This window comes from Struthio camelus, chromosome 1 (assembly GCF_040807025.1).
Source record: "Struthio camelus isolate bStrCam1 chromosome 1, bStrCam1.hap1, whole genome shotgun sequence".
NCBI lineage: Eukaryota > Metazoa > Chordata > Aves > Struthioniformes > Struthionidae > Struthio > Struthio camelus.
Window position 1 is genome coordinate 166,820,630 of NC_090942.1, and position 19,909 is coordinate 166,840,538.

General features: G+C 38.2%; 1 protein-coding gene and 1 long non-coding RNA gene across 6 annotated transcripts in view; one reads left to right on the forward strand and one right to left on the reverse strand.

The window, feature by feature from the left end:
* The window catches only part of GPC6 (glypican 6), a 773,736-nt gene that overhangs the window by 76,249 nt on the left and 677,578 nt on the right, over positions 1 to 19,909 (reverse strand). Inside the window, exon 5 of the mRNA XM_068929039.1 lies at positions 4,919 to 5,049. Within this exon, the coding sequence (XP_068785140.1) occupies positions 4,919 to 5,049 (131 nt within the window). The remainder of the gene's footprint in view (positions 1 to 4,918; positions 5,050 to 19,909) is intronic.
* Positions 3,621 to 19,909, forward strand: part of LOC104139285 (uncharacterized) — a 48,446-nt gene continuing 32,157 nt past the window's right edge. For 3 of the 5 annotated variants that reach the window (XR_011138112.1, XR_011138115.1, XR_011138113.1), the window contains exon 1: positions 3,636 to 3,749. This is a non-coding gene — a long non-coding RNA (uncharacterized lncRNA). Of the gene's footprint in view, positions 3,750 to 19,909 lie in introns of all 5 variants that reach the window. The other 2 variants (XR_011138114.1, XR_011138111.1) reach the window with 2 other exon arrangements.

Sequence of the window (19,909 nt, forward strand, 5' to 3'; positions counted from 1 at the left end):
TAATCAGGTAGAACAGTATTGATTTTTTGCTGAAGAACGCCATTATATTTTTCCTGCACAGGGCTCTGGGAGGAACACAAATACACAAAGAGGTTTGTTAACATAAAACTCTGGGGCTATTTTAAGAAGAAACCTGGATGTAGTTTTATGGAGATTTCCTTCTTATAAATAATGCATAGGTAGTCTGCTATGTCCTGGAGCTCATTCATTCTTTTAGCTGAGGTAATTGCCAAGAAAGGAACACATATTTACAGGTTAAAATGACATATCCATCACCTTGGATAAAATAAGATTTAAGATCCACCAGTGATACACTCGACTCCAGTGAGAGCCTTTATGAAGGAGCAGAAATCTTGGCACGGTAGCCAAATGACACTTAGAGCAGCCAGACATGTTGGTGTAGAACCAATCGGTTCTAAAAGGCAGAAAATAGTCCAACGTGTTGTGTTTTGCATAGCAATGAAGACAAAATTATGCTGATTCACTCAGAATGTGAATTTTCTCCATTTTGAAGAAAAATGGATGTTATAGCATCTTTTCTGCTGTTTTGTGAGTTTTCCTTCACTCCCTGTAACAAGCAATCTCTGCAGATGTCATTTACTAAACATTCATGTTGTTAAAATGGAGCAGATGTAGGATTTACTCTTTGACTTGAAGCAGGAAACACAGAATCAGAGGTAAAGGTAATGACAGCTTTATGGGAAGATTTTGAAGGTCCAGATCCCAGTTTGTTTTGGTTAGGATAAAGCTATTAAAAATATTACATGGATATGTTTTGACCCTCTGAATATGAGTCCCTGAATTACATCTATGAGGAGAATAAGAATGAGGTGAATATCTCCTCTGACTAAATCTTAAGTACAAACAATATGTAGAATATAATGCTCTTACCTGAGAAATAACCAAGCTACTGCTGAGCATGGAGCAGCTTATTACCTGGAGCTGTACTAACTTTGGCACTGTAATGTTCAAATATCAATGAGCATCACTGATGAATGACAAAGAGTATTATTTCAATAATGCAGATGTTAACGTATCTCAGAAATTACCAGGGGAAACCCAGGGTAAGTCTATGGTAACCTGATTGTTACCAGAGGCAGCCCTCAGGCAACTCCACTGAAGTTTGGGTGGACCTATATCACAAAGCCTACTCTTAGAAAATGCAGAAGTGTTACCTGGCATCTGAAACAGACCAGACTGGCTCTTTCTGCACATGGCGTGGCTTTGGTTTGCAGAAGGCACTCTGTCAGAATGGCTGCAGATGTTAAATGATGAAGCTATAGATGCTGCTTTTGATGATCTTCAGCCCGTTCCTTTTTTGGAGGAGGGAAACCAGGCTCTGATTCAGGGCACATAGATTCCTCCACCAGAAAGGCTTGTGGCATGACTTGCTAGACCACTGCTCCTTTCTGAAAAGCATCTGCAGATGTTGCAGCTGTCAGGAATGTGACTCTCCTTGAGGCAAAATAAGGACCTCATATGGATGTCGTTCAGGGACGTGACAGCCTCACAAGATGAGCAGTATTATTTGCAGCCTAGAGGTTTGTGGTCAGACTTTTTGAACAGCTGGTCCTGAATATACAGATTGCAGAAAAATACCAAGAAAATAGAGGATTCCAGCTTCAAGATGAATTAGAGCATAACGCTAGTACCTAGCTAATGTGAACTTTGTTAAAATAATCAACTCCTATCAGCAAACAAACAATAAATGTTGATGGCTGAGAGCTGATGGAACAGAGATGCTCCATTTTATGAAGTGATCAGAATTAGGATATGACTGCGCCTATGTGTCCTTGGTCAGAAAAACAAAGACAGAAGAGGTACATGTGGCACCTCTATAATTCTCTGTCTCAATGATATCAATGTATGCCCATCAAGAGTGGAAGACAGAGGGTTTGTCTCTATTAAGGAAATGAAAGACAAGGTGAGAACTTGAGCCATAAGCCCTGACTGTCCACACTGATTAACTGTTAACTCATTGGCTTTTCCTTGGACTGCCCCAACTAGCTTGTTACAGAATGAAATAGCTCCAAAGAAGGTAGCTCTCAGCAGCACAGATATGAATCAGTCTGTGCCAGTTGGTCTCAAGGTCGGGCACTGGTCCTTGTCCCCCTTTTATTTATCAGTATAGCCATAACCATGAAGACTATTTCTCAGAAGAATAGTGCTGAATAAAAGGTGCATATTTATAGGAAAAAGAAATTGGACAAAATCCTCAGTACTACATCAAGTAAAGAATGGAAAGATAAACCATAAAACTAGAGACTTAGGAAGTTCATGATATATTTTTCTGTTGATCTCTAAAATTGAAGACCTCATCAGTCACATAAAAGCATGCATTCTTCCTTACTTTTTTCTACCTGTTATGTTGAAAATCATACATTATTACTTATTTAATTTTGCCTCCACGTGCACAGTAACGTACAGTAACTGTGTTATGCCAAACAAACACATTTTTCTCAAATAAATTAATTGCTGTTAGTATAATATAAAACATCACCTTGCAACACAAACACAAACTAGTACTGCAATTTAATGGTAATGACCTTTGGAATAGGACAATTTTATAGAAATATTCAAAATAGAAGAGGGTTTTGAATTAAACGAACTCCAGGTCTTCTGCTGGCAAAGAACTTGGAATTAGGGAGTGGTCCTTGATAAAGAAACTGTTCATTGTTACTTGTTTCACTGTTATTTGTTCCATTCATTTGATGAGAGGAACAACAACATCTAACAGTAGCTAAATGGCCCTAAATTCTAGTGAGTGTAGTACAGAGCCTTATGCCAGATATCAACCAGATTTTCCAATGGAAGTAGCTGCACGTCAGTGGTGAAGTATCATCTGCTCTGTGCAGGTGCTGTAGCCATGACTTTTATCAATCATTGCAATGTCATATTCCCATGTGAAAACACACTGACTTGTGGAAAAATGGTTGTGGTTGCTACTTACCACGTTTTCAGCACAGTAAAGTTGAATGCAGAGTGCAAAATTGTTTGAAGAAAAAGAAAATAGTGTGGTTTTTAACATCCTGCCTGAAGTTTTCTGACTGGAGTCTCAGAATAATTGACAAGTGTGGATCTTTTCCTAGATTAGGTCTGCAATTGCATTCCATGCACCCCATTACATCTGGCAAGGTATCTGTCATCTTCACTGAAGCTCTATGTAAGCAGTCAAGTATGTATAAGGGAAAAAATTAGACTACAGATAATTGATTCAAAGTCTGCTCATGTATCATCTTTATAGATCTGATATGACATAGAATATCACAGCACTGAACCCAAAGACTTTGCCGAACATTAAAGCACTTTCATGAGTTAAGACCTGAAAAAGATGGATATAACCTAGGAAAATAAGGAAATCACTTTCCAGGAGAAAAATGGTCTACATATAAAATACAGAAGTTCCTATGCACAGATAGCTCTGTTATCTATGAAAATATAGTAAAATAAATTTCACTGCTATAGTTTGGTTTCTGTTTCTCAAGATTTAAAAAAATATTGGCTAAGATTTCTCTTAGAAGAAAAACTTTGAACTGCAAATGGAATTTCTGTGATTTATTAACTTTTAGAGCAAATAAAATATTTCTCAGGGATAGGACAAAGTCCGCTCTATTGCAAATGAGTAGTGAGATGAGCTTATGTCAAGGTGATGTCACTGGATTCTGGCAGGAAATGCTGTTTCCTGACTAATGGAAAAACTGTGAGAACGAAGCAAGTAAAAAGGAAAATGAAACACACCTGAGCTTTGGGTGAGTTTTTAGTGAAAATATTTTTTGTTTCTTTTTTGAGGTAAGAGCTGAATTTGCTAAGCTTCGCAAAGCATTTGAGAGAATTTGGTTGACAAACTGCTTGATTGCTGCTGCCAAAACAAAGTCTCATCTTGCAGGATGTAGACTGCTTTTAAAACCTAAGTAACTTCATGTAGGTTGAAAGTAAAGAGCCTCTTGAAGGAAACCCTTAGCATCCTGCAGCACTGGGCCCATAAAGAGCACCTAATTTTGGGCTGGCAGGAATAATATTAACCTCAGCCTCCTGTCTTTCACCCTCATGTTTTTCCCAGCTACAGTTGTTTCCTTCCAAGCAATGGAAATTCACTGACTTGGATAGCGGTCTAGCCAGCACCTAACTGATTATTGGGAGATCAATGGGAGATGGAAACCCTTAATACAGAGAACCTGGCAAACCGTTGACTTCAGATTCTGAACTGCAGTGCACTGATGAATATGAAGGAAAAGGCATTAATTGTTAACTCCTGGCTCAACAGCACCTGTAGCTGAATTCAAAGGACCTTATTAATATGGCGTTCAGAGACGTTGGTGATCTGTCTATACACACATGCTAAAAACGGAAAGAAGGAAGCTAGTATCATTAACTCTGTTTATTTTCATGTCAGGATCCAGACAAAACTCCATCAAACTAAGGTTTAGTAATCAGAGGCTGTCCAACATAATGATATTTCCCTTGAGTGGCTATTAAAGGAGGTTAAGTGGAACGCTTCATGTGTTCACCTCAAAGACATTGTACTGCAGTCTGACCTAGACAGATCAAAATGTGTGTTTGGATGTTAATATGGAAAATCACAGATGAGACATGAGCAGAAGTTATCAAATGTACTCAGCAGGATATTACTTACAGAGCCACCAGCAATTTTCAGCAGTCTCTGTTTTCTCAAACCACTTGCAGCTATTAATTTGCAGTTTACTAAACAGTACTTTTCTCCTTCTCACTTCTGTTTGAAAACTTCTACGCTTGTTTAACTAGAGAAAGGATTCAAAGACAGCCCGGTGAATTGTTGAACAAACAAATTTAAGTTCTAGTGGTCCGGTCGATCTGGTAAAACCTGGATAGAAACTGAAGGAGAAGATTTTCCCCCTGCTTGTGACACTCGGAAAGAGAGGAGGAGTGACTCACACAGTACCTTTGCTGACACCTGCATGCTGTTTTCTTGCATGTTCATGATGGCTTCAGAAATCTTGACATCAATAGGATCCATGACTGATTCAATGTTGAATGGTCCTTCTAATCTCTCCGCTACCAGAAGCATAGCATCTGTTAAAACACAAAGCAGCCATTCCCTTAAAGCAGGGATACCTCCAGGTGCCTCAGACCAGCCAGCTTCCCCAGCTGGAGATGGGGATGGCGACTGCTCTGGGGCAGGCAGCGTGCCGCGGGCGTATGGCAGCAGCACTGTGCATATCGGTACGCAGCGAAACCTGTCTCCGCAGTGCCACTTCCTGACTGCCGAAAATATCTTCCCCTACCACTGCCACCACAGAAAAAGGACTCAAGATTCTACAAGTTAGACTCATAAGAGTTGCCGTAGCATTATCGAGCTCGGGGTAAAATTATTTCTACATAGCATCACAACACTCAAACAGCCCGTGCTCTGGAGCGCGCGCGCTTATATAATCTTCTTCCTGAGAAAAAGCAGGTTGATAGAAATGAATCCCTGGGGTATGTTCTTAGAGTTTGTCTGAGACGATGAAAACTTTGATACGATATATCAGGATGTTATAATTAAAGCAGCTGTTCTTTCTGACCTTAATGATCTCATTTTCTTGCAATATGAACAGCAGATGAATATTGGATTTCTGCCATAGCATATAGGTATAAACCATGGTTGCCTTGTTATGTTTTGAAAATGTGGCTGAAAATTGTGTGCAGAAAGATATATTCTCTGTATGTTTTGGAACTTAAAAACAACTGTTGGCCTAATTTACATTGGTGCATCACTCCAAAATAATTTTATCTAGGTGTGTTCACTAACAATTAAAAACTAAGAAACTGAAAATTAATTAATAGCAATAGAAAGGTTTTGTTCATACATCATACACCATTTTTATACATTGTCTATGCACAGACACAGATTCATCACAATTTTTGTTGCAAAAGCCATGTCATAAACTTCAATTATACTATACCTTTGCACATCACATATACTATCCCTTTGAACATCACATTTGATCCTTCTCTCTCTTGAGTTAACATTTTAAATTTCCAGCATTTAAACAGAATCCATCTGCAATTTTAACACAATAAACAAAAAATTTCATATGCTTTCTTTACCCCTCAGACTTAGACTCTGGATGCTCTGGTATTAACCAGACTGCCTTCCAAAACCAGACCCTACTTGTGTTTTGCTCTTGTAAGTACCAGACCCATGGCAGCTCTCTCCAGGAGGTGTGGAGTATCCCATAGCTCTGATGATAGTGTTAGCTGTGCCCTTGGCTGCACAATCCTGGGACTCCTTTCCAGCCTGCATCCTTCCTTTCCACAGAAACCTGGCTGTGTGGACATATGGGAAGAAGAGACAGTTGAGCCATGGATTCCCAGGCACAGCTGGACCTGAGGGTTAGGACACGTTCACATTTTAGATACAGTCAATATGTGCCTAAAAATCCCAGTGAAATTGAAATCACTTGGCATTTGGTACCAAGCACCTTTGAAAATTCGGGTCTAATATTTCACAATACTTTTAGGTTAGAAAGAGTGGATTTCTCGTTATTTGGAGTGAGGCATAAAACACTTGTTGCTAACTGTGAGAAATGATAAGATAGCAGGCTTTTAGTTTCTAACAGAAGTGTTATTTGGGCTGGCATTATTTTAAAATCTTTTTAAATTAAACCCTTTTCAGTTTTCTCTGAAAACTGAAAACAGCACCTAACTTTGACAGAGAAACCAAAACAGTTTTCATACACACACAGATACGCACAGGTACAAACTTAAAGATTCCCACAATAATTTAGCAATTTCTCCAAATGCAAAGAGAATTTGATAGTGTGGTCTGGTACAAAGTATTTTCTTCCTCACAAGTTCAGATGACTTGCGTAAAATATACATGTCTTTGTATATTTGGAAAATATTCCTTCAGTTTATTAACTTGCATCCTCTTGGTTTCTAACCCTAACCCACACTCCAGCGCAAGCCCTTGTTATTCACTTGCACAGTTCTATATGAACACATGCAATATGTAAACCCAAGATAACCGATACGGTTTAATGAAATAAAACCTGTTAGGCTGAATATAGTAGCAATCAGGTGAAATGCAATGGCCTGAGATTTATGAGAGGTCAATCAAAATGATGCCATGGTCCATCCTAGGCATAAACCCTTCAAATCTATAATCATATAACAATATGTACAATGCTTTATTGCATCAGCTTTCTTGTTTCTCCTAAGAACATTATGAATATTATTACAGGAGCAGCTGGAAAGATTTCAAAAAAAATCAAGAGAATTTATGAGTCTCAGTTTTGAAATCTTAATTCTTAAGAACAGACCCTTGAACCCAAAGAAAGCCTAGCTGAGTTCAGGGGGACTCTGTGTGGGTTTAATAATTTCTCAGTCAGCTCAGATAGTATACACAGAGAGCTTAGTTATTGTCTGTGCTATAAAAAAACTAATGATTGGTAGCCATTAATTGACTACCTACTTTTGATGTTGTTAACAAATTTGCACTGACTTATTCAAATATGCACGTTCTTTAATTTTACTTCTTATGTGTTTTTCAAAATCTGCTTTGCTAAGGCTAAGTACTTTTCTTCCTTTTCTCTATAGAACTTGGCAAATAGCTTGCATCTAGTTGAAGGACAAGCGGAACAAGACCTAGGTTTAAGTGATTTTTGCATCATGGGTTTGTTAGCAACTCTGGAACAAAAACATGACCAATTGCTCACTATTTTATCAGCTATTCCTGAAGCTGGAGCACACAGGCTTGCAAAGCACTTCTGAGACGGTGCAGAGCACACAGCATGCTACATTCGCACTCAGCGCTGCAACTTTTGGCTAGTTGTATTGGGTGCATACTGCTAAAAACAGGAGTAGGGACTTTCTGGGACCCTAGGCTGGTAAAACCAAGCCTATTACAATGGCAGGGTGTAGTCCCACGGAATGACTTGCCATGAAACATCACTGTTCGTGGAGCACAGCGGCTCTAGGGAACTTACGCAGTATTCTCTTACCCACACAAAGAAATATCATGGTCTTTTTCTTGTGGCTCTTAGAAGGATGCTGTTTCGGTCTAAGCAAAATATAAAAGAGATCCTGAGGAAATTTACTTTGTTTTGGTTTACTTCACAGAAAGCATTAAAAAAAGGTTTTATAGCTGCTATTTTAATGAAAAGCACAGGACACAGCTGGTCATGATGCTAAGTTAATTGTTTAATTTAAAAATTCAGAAAGATGTATGAATTTCAAGATATGTTAATGTTCTGTGAACTTTGAGGATCTCCAAGTGAAAAAATGATTAATAACATAAATAGACAAGAATCTGCCTATATTTCCTGTGAACTACATCAGGTCATTGTCCTTTAGTTATCTTTACACCAAAAGTGATATCTTCTTGTATATGTTACATTTCCTTCAGGGCAGGTTTCCAGAAAGCTTTCTAGTAAATCTCATGTTGAAACAAAGGGAACAGGGACAAGGACACTGATTTATGAGATATATGACAACTAAAAAAAACCCCCAAACCAGAATGAAACACAAAGTTAAACCAACCAATCCAACCAACTCCCTTTTCTTGCCACCTTTCTGCCATTAGGAAAATGTGAGAGGAGGAAGTTTTCTTTTCTGTGCTTTGCCTCTTGCTCCCTTAAAGACTCAGGGAACTGACAAGGGAAGGTAGCTTTTGGTCTGTGTTAGTCTGGCTGTGACATCATTTTTTCTTTTCATGCACATCTCTGTTAATCTTCTACTTTTAAATTATCAATGAGATCCCACAAGTGGCTTAGCTTTCCCCAGGGAATTCCAGAAAAGCATCCGAGGATGAATGCTCTTAATGCACTGTTTCTTCAGGGAGATGAAGAACGGTAAATTACTGAGAATGCATGCCCTTCAAAAAAATCTCAAAGTACATTTTGTTTCAGGAGGAAGGAAGATCTTACCTTATACTTCCTAGGAGGAACTTTCTAGCCTTATTTACCTGGTCCTAACAATTCACTATGAAGAAATGCGAAGTGCTTATTCACATATTGTCTTGTGAAAGAAAGTAAGGATAAATTTTATTTGGAAAGCTTCAAAGTACTTTATATGTTAAGATTACAGGAAAAGAGAGAAGAATCAGTGGCAAACAGACCGAGCAGCTTATTGCAGTAGAACATGACCTGGAGAGTGGCAATGGCAGTTTTGGAAAAGAATGTAACTGTAAATATACTGGGTTGCAAAGAAATGCTTTTCGGGTGGCTTCCCATTCTTCTGACCAAGGGCAGGAGGAGGTGGGAGTTTGGATTATATTTACTATGTCATGTAGATAAAATATAATGAATTTTCCATTATGACAGTAAATATGAAAAACGGCTACGAAGCCTTCACAGTGTTAAATGTTAAAGTAATGGAACAAAACAAAAAATAAAATTGAAAGTTGAATTATAGGTACATATTGACTTCTAAAAAATATAATAACAATGGAAATGCATCCCTGTAATACTCTGCCAAAACTTTTTACTGCCAGACTATGATTTACTAGTAAAATTCAAGGAGAAGAGGAAAGTCAAACTTCACCTTTTGTTTAATGAGGTGCTAAGAACTCTTTTCTCAGAAAACCAGAATAAGCCACACCAGGGATGCCAAAACTACTGTTTTCCTTAGGGTCCACAGACCCCTTGTCACATTATTATTTGTATGAAAACATTGTGTGGTTCTATTTTGATGTAGCTGAAACGACAGATTTCCTCTCTGATTATCATTAATCTCTACATAAGTATTGGCATAATAATATTATAATTCTCAGTCCTGCCCCTACATCTTGCTCCTTTTTTTTGGTACTTTGCATCTGCGTAAAGGGGATTTCAACATTCATTGTCTGGATATATGTTTATCTATATTCTGTTAAGATTATCTATTAAGGTATGCAGGCAGAGTAGTACACCCTGGCCTGAGGTTTAGCTAACTGAACAAAACAAGAGAAACTGCTGGACATGGCATGAGATTTTCCTGGAAATGAAAAAATAATGGAGTGGGAAGCTGAACAAAAATCACAGTCAGTGCTGTGAGGAATGGCTGGATTTCACTGACAGTTAAGAGGGGTAATGTGAGCCACTGCTGAGAATCACAGGGAGCTGGAGGGGAGTACGGGGGACCTTTCAAGGAATAAGGTCTTGCAAGGCCAACAACATGTCAGCAGCCCTATCAGTAACATCATATAAGATCAGTATTACCTTAACTATAACCATTAACCATATTAGCAATCCCAAATTTGGGTGTGGATGTAGCTAAACAGGGACCAATGAGAGAAAAGCAATCAGGGTGGGTCGTTATATGAGAGAAGATAAGAGTCGATAGATCAAGGTGGCTTGGGAAAGAACAAGCATGGGAAAATGGAGAAGAAGTGAGATAAAAGGGCTGGTCATATGGAAGTACGGGTGGTCAGTACACTTGCCTGCCACTTGATCACTGCAGTCCGCTCTATTTTCTTATTACACTCTATTCTTAACAATTTTCTGACTGAGAATTATAACGTGAGCATGCTGCCTCTGTGTGCGTGTGTGTGTGTATGGGTGCATATATATGTTCTGCTAGTGAACTTCAAGCTAGACTAGCTGGCAAGAGTTAGGAGACCAGAATCTGGGAAGAATCAAGGTCCGAGCTGTAGACTGGGTAAAGGGTTCAGGGTGTGGGTTTCAAGCCTGGATGGGCTTAATAGCTGGTCTGGGGGACAAGGGATCCACAGATGTGAGTGTGCATGTGAATCAAGGGATGTGTCCATATCCCTCTAGCAAACGTCAGTCCTGATGAGCCATAGAAGAGGAACAGCGTTGGGCTGTCTGTGTTCATGGTTATATGAGTGCTCTTTGCACTTATGTGGGTGCTGGTGAAAGTACTGCTCTCTGTTGACCTAGGTGGTCAGCCAGGTGTGCACCATGTATGCGTGCACTTGCACAGCCTCACTAATATCTGGACCTGAAAAGGGGGAAAAGAAATAGCCTCACATCTAGCTGATCTAGAAGAGAGGAATCCTCCTTGCTCTTCAGGTTCACTAGATTTGGCAACCATTAGCAATATCCATTACTTAAAACCCTGAAATGTAAATGGGGACCAGATTCATTTATTAAACCTTCCACCTGAATGTCCATGTTAATGTTTTTACTTGTTAACATGCTCCTGAAGTCCTGGAGACAGCCCAGGAACAGCACAGGGATGCCAGCAGCATGTTGGCTTTCCAGTGAAAAGCCTATGAATCTCACTATCCACGTTATCATGTTGAGTGAAGGTAGCGCTGCTATTTCCATTGCCGTTATTCAGCTTTAGAAAGCATTTAGAAATGTTCTGAAGTTTGTGTAGGGTCAGACTTTGGCGCTGCCTATTGCCAGTGTTCTCTAAGATATGTTCTCAATGTTCTCATCCTACAGATCTGGGACAGATTACGGATCATGTGGCAATGGAGGGTCAAAAGTATTCCTAGTTCTACACAGAAAAGGCATATCCTGGATCTTGTATGTGGTGCCTAACTATGAGCAAGTCTGACAGGGACCCTCTCTGCCCTTCTAAGATTGTTTCAGTAACTGTTCCCAGAGCACAGAGTTTCTTTAAAGCAGTAATGAGAGAACATATTTCTCAAGGTGTCTTTAAGCAGTAAAACTTCTCAAAATGTGGGAGACTCATTTTAATTCTTTTTCAGTGGTTTTAGGAGGCTCAAACTCCTACCTGCTGGAATAACACCATAACAACTTCTGCTGTGGTTATGTGCCTGATCTTTTTCAAGGTTGTTTCTATGGAATATTTTATTCAACTGGCTGCAAAGAATGAAAGAGATGGGTCTCTATCTTCGCATTTAAGGTACTTAGTTATGAAGGGGAAGTCCAGGTTTCTGGCTTACACTCGTAGGGCTGGTATCTGAAGGCTAGTCAATAAACAATGATATAATGAAAAGCACATCAAGAGTTCTTGCAGGAAGGACAGGGATCCAAAATTATCTCTGCCAACTGAATTATAAATTAATTAATAAGCCAAACTTTAAAAAGAGAGTGTAGGTAAATAAGTGCAGATAATCAGATCGAACCTTTTATTATCTAGGATTAATTTCAGTTATGAGAACAGGTAGATTTAAGAATTATACTGGTTTCACTACTTCTGATCAGCTATGCGGTCATTTTGATTCACAGCTGCATCAGTCACCCCTCCCTCAAAAAAGTAAAAAAAGGATTCTCAATAGTTTCAACGAGCTAACTTGTTTTCCACCTAATTCTGTAATAACGGATTATTTTCTATTACTCCTGTGGGATTTGTCTCTAACCTTCTGTTTTATGTAGAACAGCACCAGAAATCATTTTAATATTATGTACAATATATGTATGAAAAAGATATTGACAGGCAGTTGTCATCTTGTAGCTGATAGCAACAAAATGAATTTTGTAGGGTGAACTGCAGGTTCACTAGATTTATTTGGACATTTCTCATAACATACATTTTTTCCCATGGACTGAAAAAATGACCATAGTAAAAATGCTTTGGCTTCTTTCTATAACTTTGAGCAATTCTAAATAATTTAGTGCACTGTTATTGGGAGACGAATTGCGTCTTATTTTTGTTCAGGTATGCAAACACTAAAGAAAGTAGCAAAGACTACGTAAAATAGTAATTCTTGTCTATGGTTATTATTTTTCCATTACTCTATGGGAGCTGAATGTAAGATGTTCTTCTGAACTAGACTCTCAGAAAATGTACTCAGTCATTGAGAAATCTGTCTGAATATTAGACATGAAAGAATGAGTAAAACACAGTGCATTCGTATAATTTCTGTCTTGTTGCTTCTTTCTTAAGCCACGAGATGTTTAAATAGTTCCATCAGAAGTAAGTTGTAAGTACATCGGCATCCCATTGTTAGTAAATTAAAAATAAAAAAAACCTGACAGATACATGCTGTACTGAATATATTGTTCATATTACCTTAGGTGAATCAGAGAAATTAGAACCTTAAAGATCTTTTCAGTCATTCCACTCCCAATGCAGAATTACTACCTACAGTATAAATTCTCCAGTGATGTTCAGTTCAGTTTGAAAATAGCTCAGACGATATATTTTTCCCACCTTTCTTAGAAAGCTATTTCATTGTCTATTATACATTACTATTAGAATATTTTTTCAGATGTAGTGTAATTTTTTTGCTGCTTAATTTCACCTGATTATTCCTAATAAGCTATCTCATATCACACTAAACAGTTCCATTATTTTCTTGGTATTTACATCACTTAGATATCTGTAGACATCTATCCTATCTATCCTATTCTTCTTTATATTGTGTTAGGTCACACTTTCTATGCTCATTCTTTTACTGTTTTCACAAATAATTTCCTCTGGTACTTTACTTTTCTCTTTACTTCCTGTAAAGGAGCTCACTGGTACTGTGATGTCTAGAACTGATGAAACTTTTATAGTGGGATCTTGTTAGCATTGTTTTGCAGAGGCCCTTTTTGGCCCACATTTCTAACTCAGAAAACTGGCTTAATTCTCTTGATGCATCTGATGTTCTTATCTTCTTCATCACAATTGATTTATTTTTCCATATTTTCCATGCCACTTCTGATATACATTTTTTCAAGCATCTCCTCACATTTGGAATTTACTGTGATTATGCTTTCTGCACTGATTTTTGCTTTATTTTCTATTTATGTTTCTAAATATTTTGTGCAGTAGACTTTTTTTTTCCAACCTCGACAGAATTTATGATTCTTTTTTGAAAATATCATTAATTAGCTGTCTATTATCTCTTATTGAGAAGTGATACATTATTTCACTTTTATAATCAATTTGTTTCAAAGGATTGTTTGGTTATTTCAAGAATAACTTTACCCATTACCAGTGTGTAGTCTATACACAAACTTTCTTCTGATAAGTATGGTGTTATCTATGATCTAAAAGTCCTCCTTTGTAAAAACCCTGTTTGAACCTAGTAGTTTTGCCATTTTTATTGACAGTTTACTGACTTATGGAAAGAGCTTATGGCCCTTATTCTACTTTTCCTTTTCCTTTTCCTTGAGTACTGTATTTGTCTATTCCATAGCCTCTCACTACTACTGCGTGCAGTGCATCCTCATCAAGATTATCAGTTATTTTTCCAACCCTTCTAAATATGGAGACCATTTTTGATATCATCAATTTCAATATTAACTTTCTATCTTAATGTAGTAAGTTCAAGTATTCCCTTTTTAGCATTGAATATATCCAAGGAAATCTTGTCTTAACACTGTAATTCGCATCTTCCCTCAAATTTCATTGTATCTTTTCCTCATGCTGCCATTTTTAACTCTAGGTATAACTAACCAAATACATCATCATGTGTCAACACAAGTTACTTTGCAGTCTTATCAACAATACTCTCTGCAGGACTTGATCCAAAGCTCACTGAGGTAGTCAGGAAGACTAATGAATGACGAGTTAGATGATTGAATGCAAGGTCCTGCATGTGGGATGGAATAGTCCCAAGCAGCAGCACGGGCTAGGGCCTGACTGGCTGGAGAACGGCTTTATTGGAAAGGCCCTAGGGGCCCTGGCAGACAACAGGCTCAACATGAGCCAGCAGTGTGCCCTGGCAGTGATGAAGGCAAACCGTGTCCTGGTCAGCATCAGCAAGCATGTAGCCAGCAGACCAAGCGATGTGATTATACCACACTGCTCAGCACTTGCTAGGCCATATCTGAAATCCTGTGTCCAGGTCTGGTCCCCCCAATTCAAGAGAGACATTGAAAAACTGGAGATGGTCCAGTGAAGGGCCACCAAGATGATGAGAGGTTTGGAGAACCTGGCATATGAAGAAACGCTGGAGGAACTGGGTTTGCATAGGGAAGAGAGAGAGAATATAGGGAAGAGAAGGTTCAGGGGAGATCTCATCACAGCCTCTGGCACCCAGAAGATAGCCACAGAGAAGGTGGGGATACTTTACTCACAAGATGCATGCTGACAGGACAAGAGGCAACAGGCACAGGTTTCCATCTGGCTATTAAAAAAAAAGCCATTTGAACAATTAAGCATTGGAGCAGGTTGCCCAGAGAAGTGGTGGAATCTCTTTTACTGAACATATTTAAGATTCAGCTTGGCAGAGTCCTGGACAACCTAATCTAAGGCCCTGCATCCAACAGAAGGTTCATCTGGATGATCCACAGAGGTCCCTTCCTAACCTAGACTTTTGTGTGATTCTGTGATTAGAGTAGGGCTCACTTCTGTTTAAAATTTAGATTTTATAGTCTCAGTTAATTGTAGAAAGCTTAAGATGGGAGGAACTCTCCTCCAATGGCTTTTTTTTAACACACTCCACAAGGAGTTTATGTTTAAGCCTTTGCTGTTGTAATGTTTTTGTAAATGACCTGGGAAAGTGGGTAAATAGTGAGGTGAAAAAGTACACTGGTGATACTATTCAGGATAGTGAAGATGAAGACTATTCCAAAAAGTCTGAGAAGGACCTCATGGTATGAATGACTGAGCAGTAAAATGGCACTGTGTAATGAGTATAAGAAAAGAGAAACAATTCTAACTCTTCATAGGCACTGATGGGCTCTGAGATGTATTACCACTCGGAAACAAGCTTTTTGGCTTGTACTAGATAATCTTACCAAAACCTCAGCTCAGCAGTGGTCAAAAACCCAATCCAAATATTGGGAATAATTAGGGAAGGAACAGAGCATAAAAGAAAACATCTTTATGCTTTTGTGCAATCTACAGTGAAATCACATCTCGGCTACTGTGTTGCAAAAGTTACAACCGTAAGCAGCAGCTTTCAAATAAGACACAGGTCATGATATAGAATTTTACAGTCTTGAAAATAAAAGACTGAGTGGAGGATGTAATAGAGATCTGTGACACCATGGGTGACATGGGGAGGATGCCTAGTGTTAAAGTTTATTGTGTATTCCAGTAAAAGAACAAGGATGCAGCCAATGAAACTAGAAGATCACATTTTCTTCATTTCTTAGTATTATAATAATTCCATGCTAATCCCATGACTATGTGGCAAATTCCTTCAGGAAGCCATGGCGCTCCAAGAGTAGCTGGATGCTCCTGAGTTCTTTTCATAAATTCAGCCTTTTGTTCTGAACCAAAGAAAATTCTGGCCCTGTTTCATGCGAGAAACTACAGTTATTAAGATTTGTAATATACATTTCCCAGGTACTAATGCCAGATTTTTGAATAGACATCCGGAGAGTAACATCTTTCCTGCTACTTTGTCACTAAGCTGACTTTATTTATTTCCTTGCCATTAATAAACAATCAACCTATGGCCAGATTTGCTGGCAGGAATCTATGCCTATGTTATGGCTCTTAGGGAGATGTCGCATACAATTGCACAGACAAAATTGATTTTTGTCTTTCGTCTTATTGATTAATATGGAAATGTACTGCAGATATCTTGTTGCTTTTAAAAGCCTCCCACTATGCAGAGAATTTTTAGATGTCTAACAGCATTTTCTCCCAATGAAGCTCAATGCAGCAAAAAAAATAGGATTTGAATATAGAAGGTTTTTTTTTTCCAGATAAACTGAATACTTGGGATGTTACGCCAACAGCACACCTGCATTCCCAAATAATTGCATACATCAAGGCTGTTACAAATCAATACAACTGGTGTGGCTAATCTATTTATTATTTTGACATTTCTCTTGGAAGGGAAGAACAGTTTCTGTATGTCTGCTTAGCTACACTAACTATATTATTGGGATGAAACAAAAATAATCAATAGGAAAGGGGCAATGTTGTAAAATTCTACACTGGAGTTCCTTGACTTTTTTTAATTATCAGTGTTCTGTTTTCTAAAACATTTAGGAAGTCAAAAGTAAAAAAGTTTGTCCAGTCTAAAGGTGGTCAAAATAATAAAAAAAAATATATAAAAAAAGTTCATCACAGAAGGCCACTTGCGTGATATATTGTAATCATCATAAATATTAATTATACCAGACTGTGTTGGCCACAAAATAAAAATCTGTTCCCACTAAAACATTCACAGCAGGAAAAAAATGTTTTAACTAAGCATGAAAAATTTAAAAATGGAACATTTTTTCACAGGAATTACCAGAAAGATTATTGGCTGGCTGCATGCTGGCAAGGCTTCCAGGCCAGCAGCCAGGGAACCATCATATTAATTTTCCCTTCCAAAATTTTGATTTTTCAAAATGAGCATTTTCCAGTACAAAAATCATCAAATCAGCTCCAGTTTCATCCAAGAATATCAGAGAGATTTATGAATATGAATTAATTATATTCCTCTCTAAGATTGCTGAATATTATAAACACAGACGGGGAAGCAGAAATACGGGATGTTTTGGGATCAGTTCACTGTAACTTGGATCTTAACTTGTGCCTATGGTTCTGAGCACTTGGTAAAACAATCCTCCCATATTCACTGCAGGCTAAGCGAAGAGGCGCAGTCAGCTCTGCAAACCTACAATGAGAGACCCCGTCCATTCAATGCAGTTAGGGTTTAAGATGTAGGTGCTAGTTCATTGCTGAAATTGTCCCCTTGTTCATCCCCCCTCCAGTGACAGTCCCAAGACGGTGAGGCTCTTGCTTCTGCAGTTCAGCCTCTCTACACTTCTGTCCCACCTCACCTGCCATCTGTCCTCCTTCCTGTGCCAATGACCTACACCTGGTGCCAGTTTGCTTGCAATTTCTAAGCTTTATATACAACCACTTAATCCTGCTCCTCTGCTTACCAGCACAACGCATGTTGGTGAGATTCTGCTTTAACCAACCTGGGAACCAATCTGGAATGCTAACGCTGATTTCCTTGCAATTGTTCCAGGCCCACGCTGGCATAAGCAAGAACAGGACATGGAGAACAGAACACTTGCGAAGGCAGGGATAACAAACGTTAGGCTCTGTCCTATTTTTTGTACCCAGTGCCTATTGCTATCAAAAATAATTCTGATTTTAGATTTTCTGAATAATGCAAAAGTGTAAAAACAAAGATATCAACTTTAAATGTTATACACTTTAATTAAAACAGTAACGGTATCAACAATACTTATATTTGTCAAGCAACTAGGCCATGATCCAAGGCCCACTAAAGTCACAAAGCATCTTTATAATAATTTGATAGTTTTGGAGGTTGTTGTTCATTCCCTACTCTCAAGTTTCACAGAAATGAACCATTTTTGTTTCTCTTTGGCTGAGTGCATGGCAGCAAACAAACAACTGTTATTCCTAATGCTGTACTGATATCTGTGGACAGTGCTGGTACAGAAATAAGCATGTTTTGGCATGACAGGAAGAGCTGGCAATTAAGTTGATATTTTTGACCCTATTAAACAATACAAGCCAAGCCAGTTTCAGCTCCACTCAATACTCTGGGGAGAAAATCAGTGTTTGTCAAATGGAACAGGACAGCATCTATGGGGGAAAATAATTTTCATGTTTTCAAAAGAGAACTAAAGGGGGGAGGCAGAAAAAACCCAGCAAACACTGTTCTGGAAATTGATTCAGTGATGCCTATTTTCCTAAAATGCTACTTACAGTTGTCATGTATTTTCCAGGAAAGTATTAAGCCAATATCATCTGATACTGGTGTGCTGCACTGGATACTGGACCTGCTAGAAGGGGAAGCCTCTTCACAAGCAGTCAGCATTGCTGACATTCAGTAACTAAAGAGATTCACCTAAGGGTTGTCAGCCAGGTTACACATCGATAAGAGGAAAATTTGAGACATATTTTATGCCCTCACAGTTTCTGCCAAGCTCTATACAGAAAGCAGTTAAGACAGTTAATAGTATAAATATTGATATTTAACTTACTAACATTATTGTCCTCTTGCATGAAGAAAAGAGTACCAGGAGCTTTGATATCACTTATATCAGCCTAACAACACTCTTTTCCCCAAAATAGATAGATAATCTCTCTATTTTATTATAAAAGAAACTCTGATTTAGAAAATTAAGTTACATGACACGGTCTTTCAAAGGTTAGACGGTTCCGTAGATGGAACTGGAACCAGTCTGTCCCTTTGGTGATGTGCACTCATAGGAAGAGTAAAACAAACTAATTATTTCAATTATTTCAAAAGTTTTTCTCTCTCTCTTTATACAGAAACATAAGAGTCATTAAATTCAACTCATTCTTTGCTATGAGCATATTGCTTAACATTTTTTATTTGTTTATTTTTCTGCAAATATTTATGTGCTTAGTGTTATTTTACACAAATGTCTGTGGAGGAGTTTTTATTCATGAAAAAATTATTGTATCTGTGCTCCAGACAAGTTTGTTCAGCCTTGTCACCACATACCAACCTGCAATTATTTGACAGGAATATAACAAGGAAAAAAATCACTAAAGCATCAATCACTTAAATGTAAAAAGAAATTATGTAAAAGGACAGTTCCTATTTTTATCTTTCCTTCGACAAGAAGGAATCTCACTAATTTAAAATGAAAGATATTCTGTTAAGGAAAGAATATCAAACATTTCCATATCTCTATTAGGCATTTTTTTTCTTTTTCCTATGGGAAGGCTAGATTATCTAATCAAGGACTGGAAATCCATTTACTATGAATTGAGTGGCCAGTTACAAAACTACATGCCAGACTTTGACTATAATTAACACTTGCATTGTCCTTTAGTATAAATGTTTTGGTAGAACTGAAAATCCACATATGTTTATAAAAATCTGGTCTTCAAACTGAAGTAAATAATGATTGCACTCACAGTGTTATTGTCTACTTATGGATAGTTCTTTGAAGGAACAACAAGGGACAAAAGAGTGTTAGTGCATCTCCTCAGGAATGGTCTCCTGTTCTTCTCCTGTCCTGGACACATGATATAGCCTAGAAATCTTCATGGACTAGTGGAAAAGTAGACTGAGACAGTATGTATGGAGGAGATAACTTCTAGCAGACAGTCTAGAAATGAGAAAGTAGTGGCAGAAGACTGTACCTGCCCAGCTCAGACTGTGGTCCCACACCAGAAGGAAGGTGGCGGTGGAGGGTAGCAG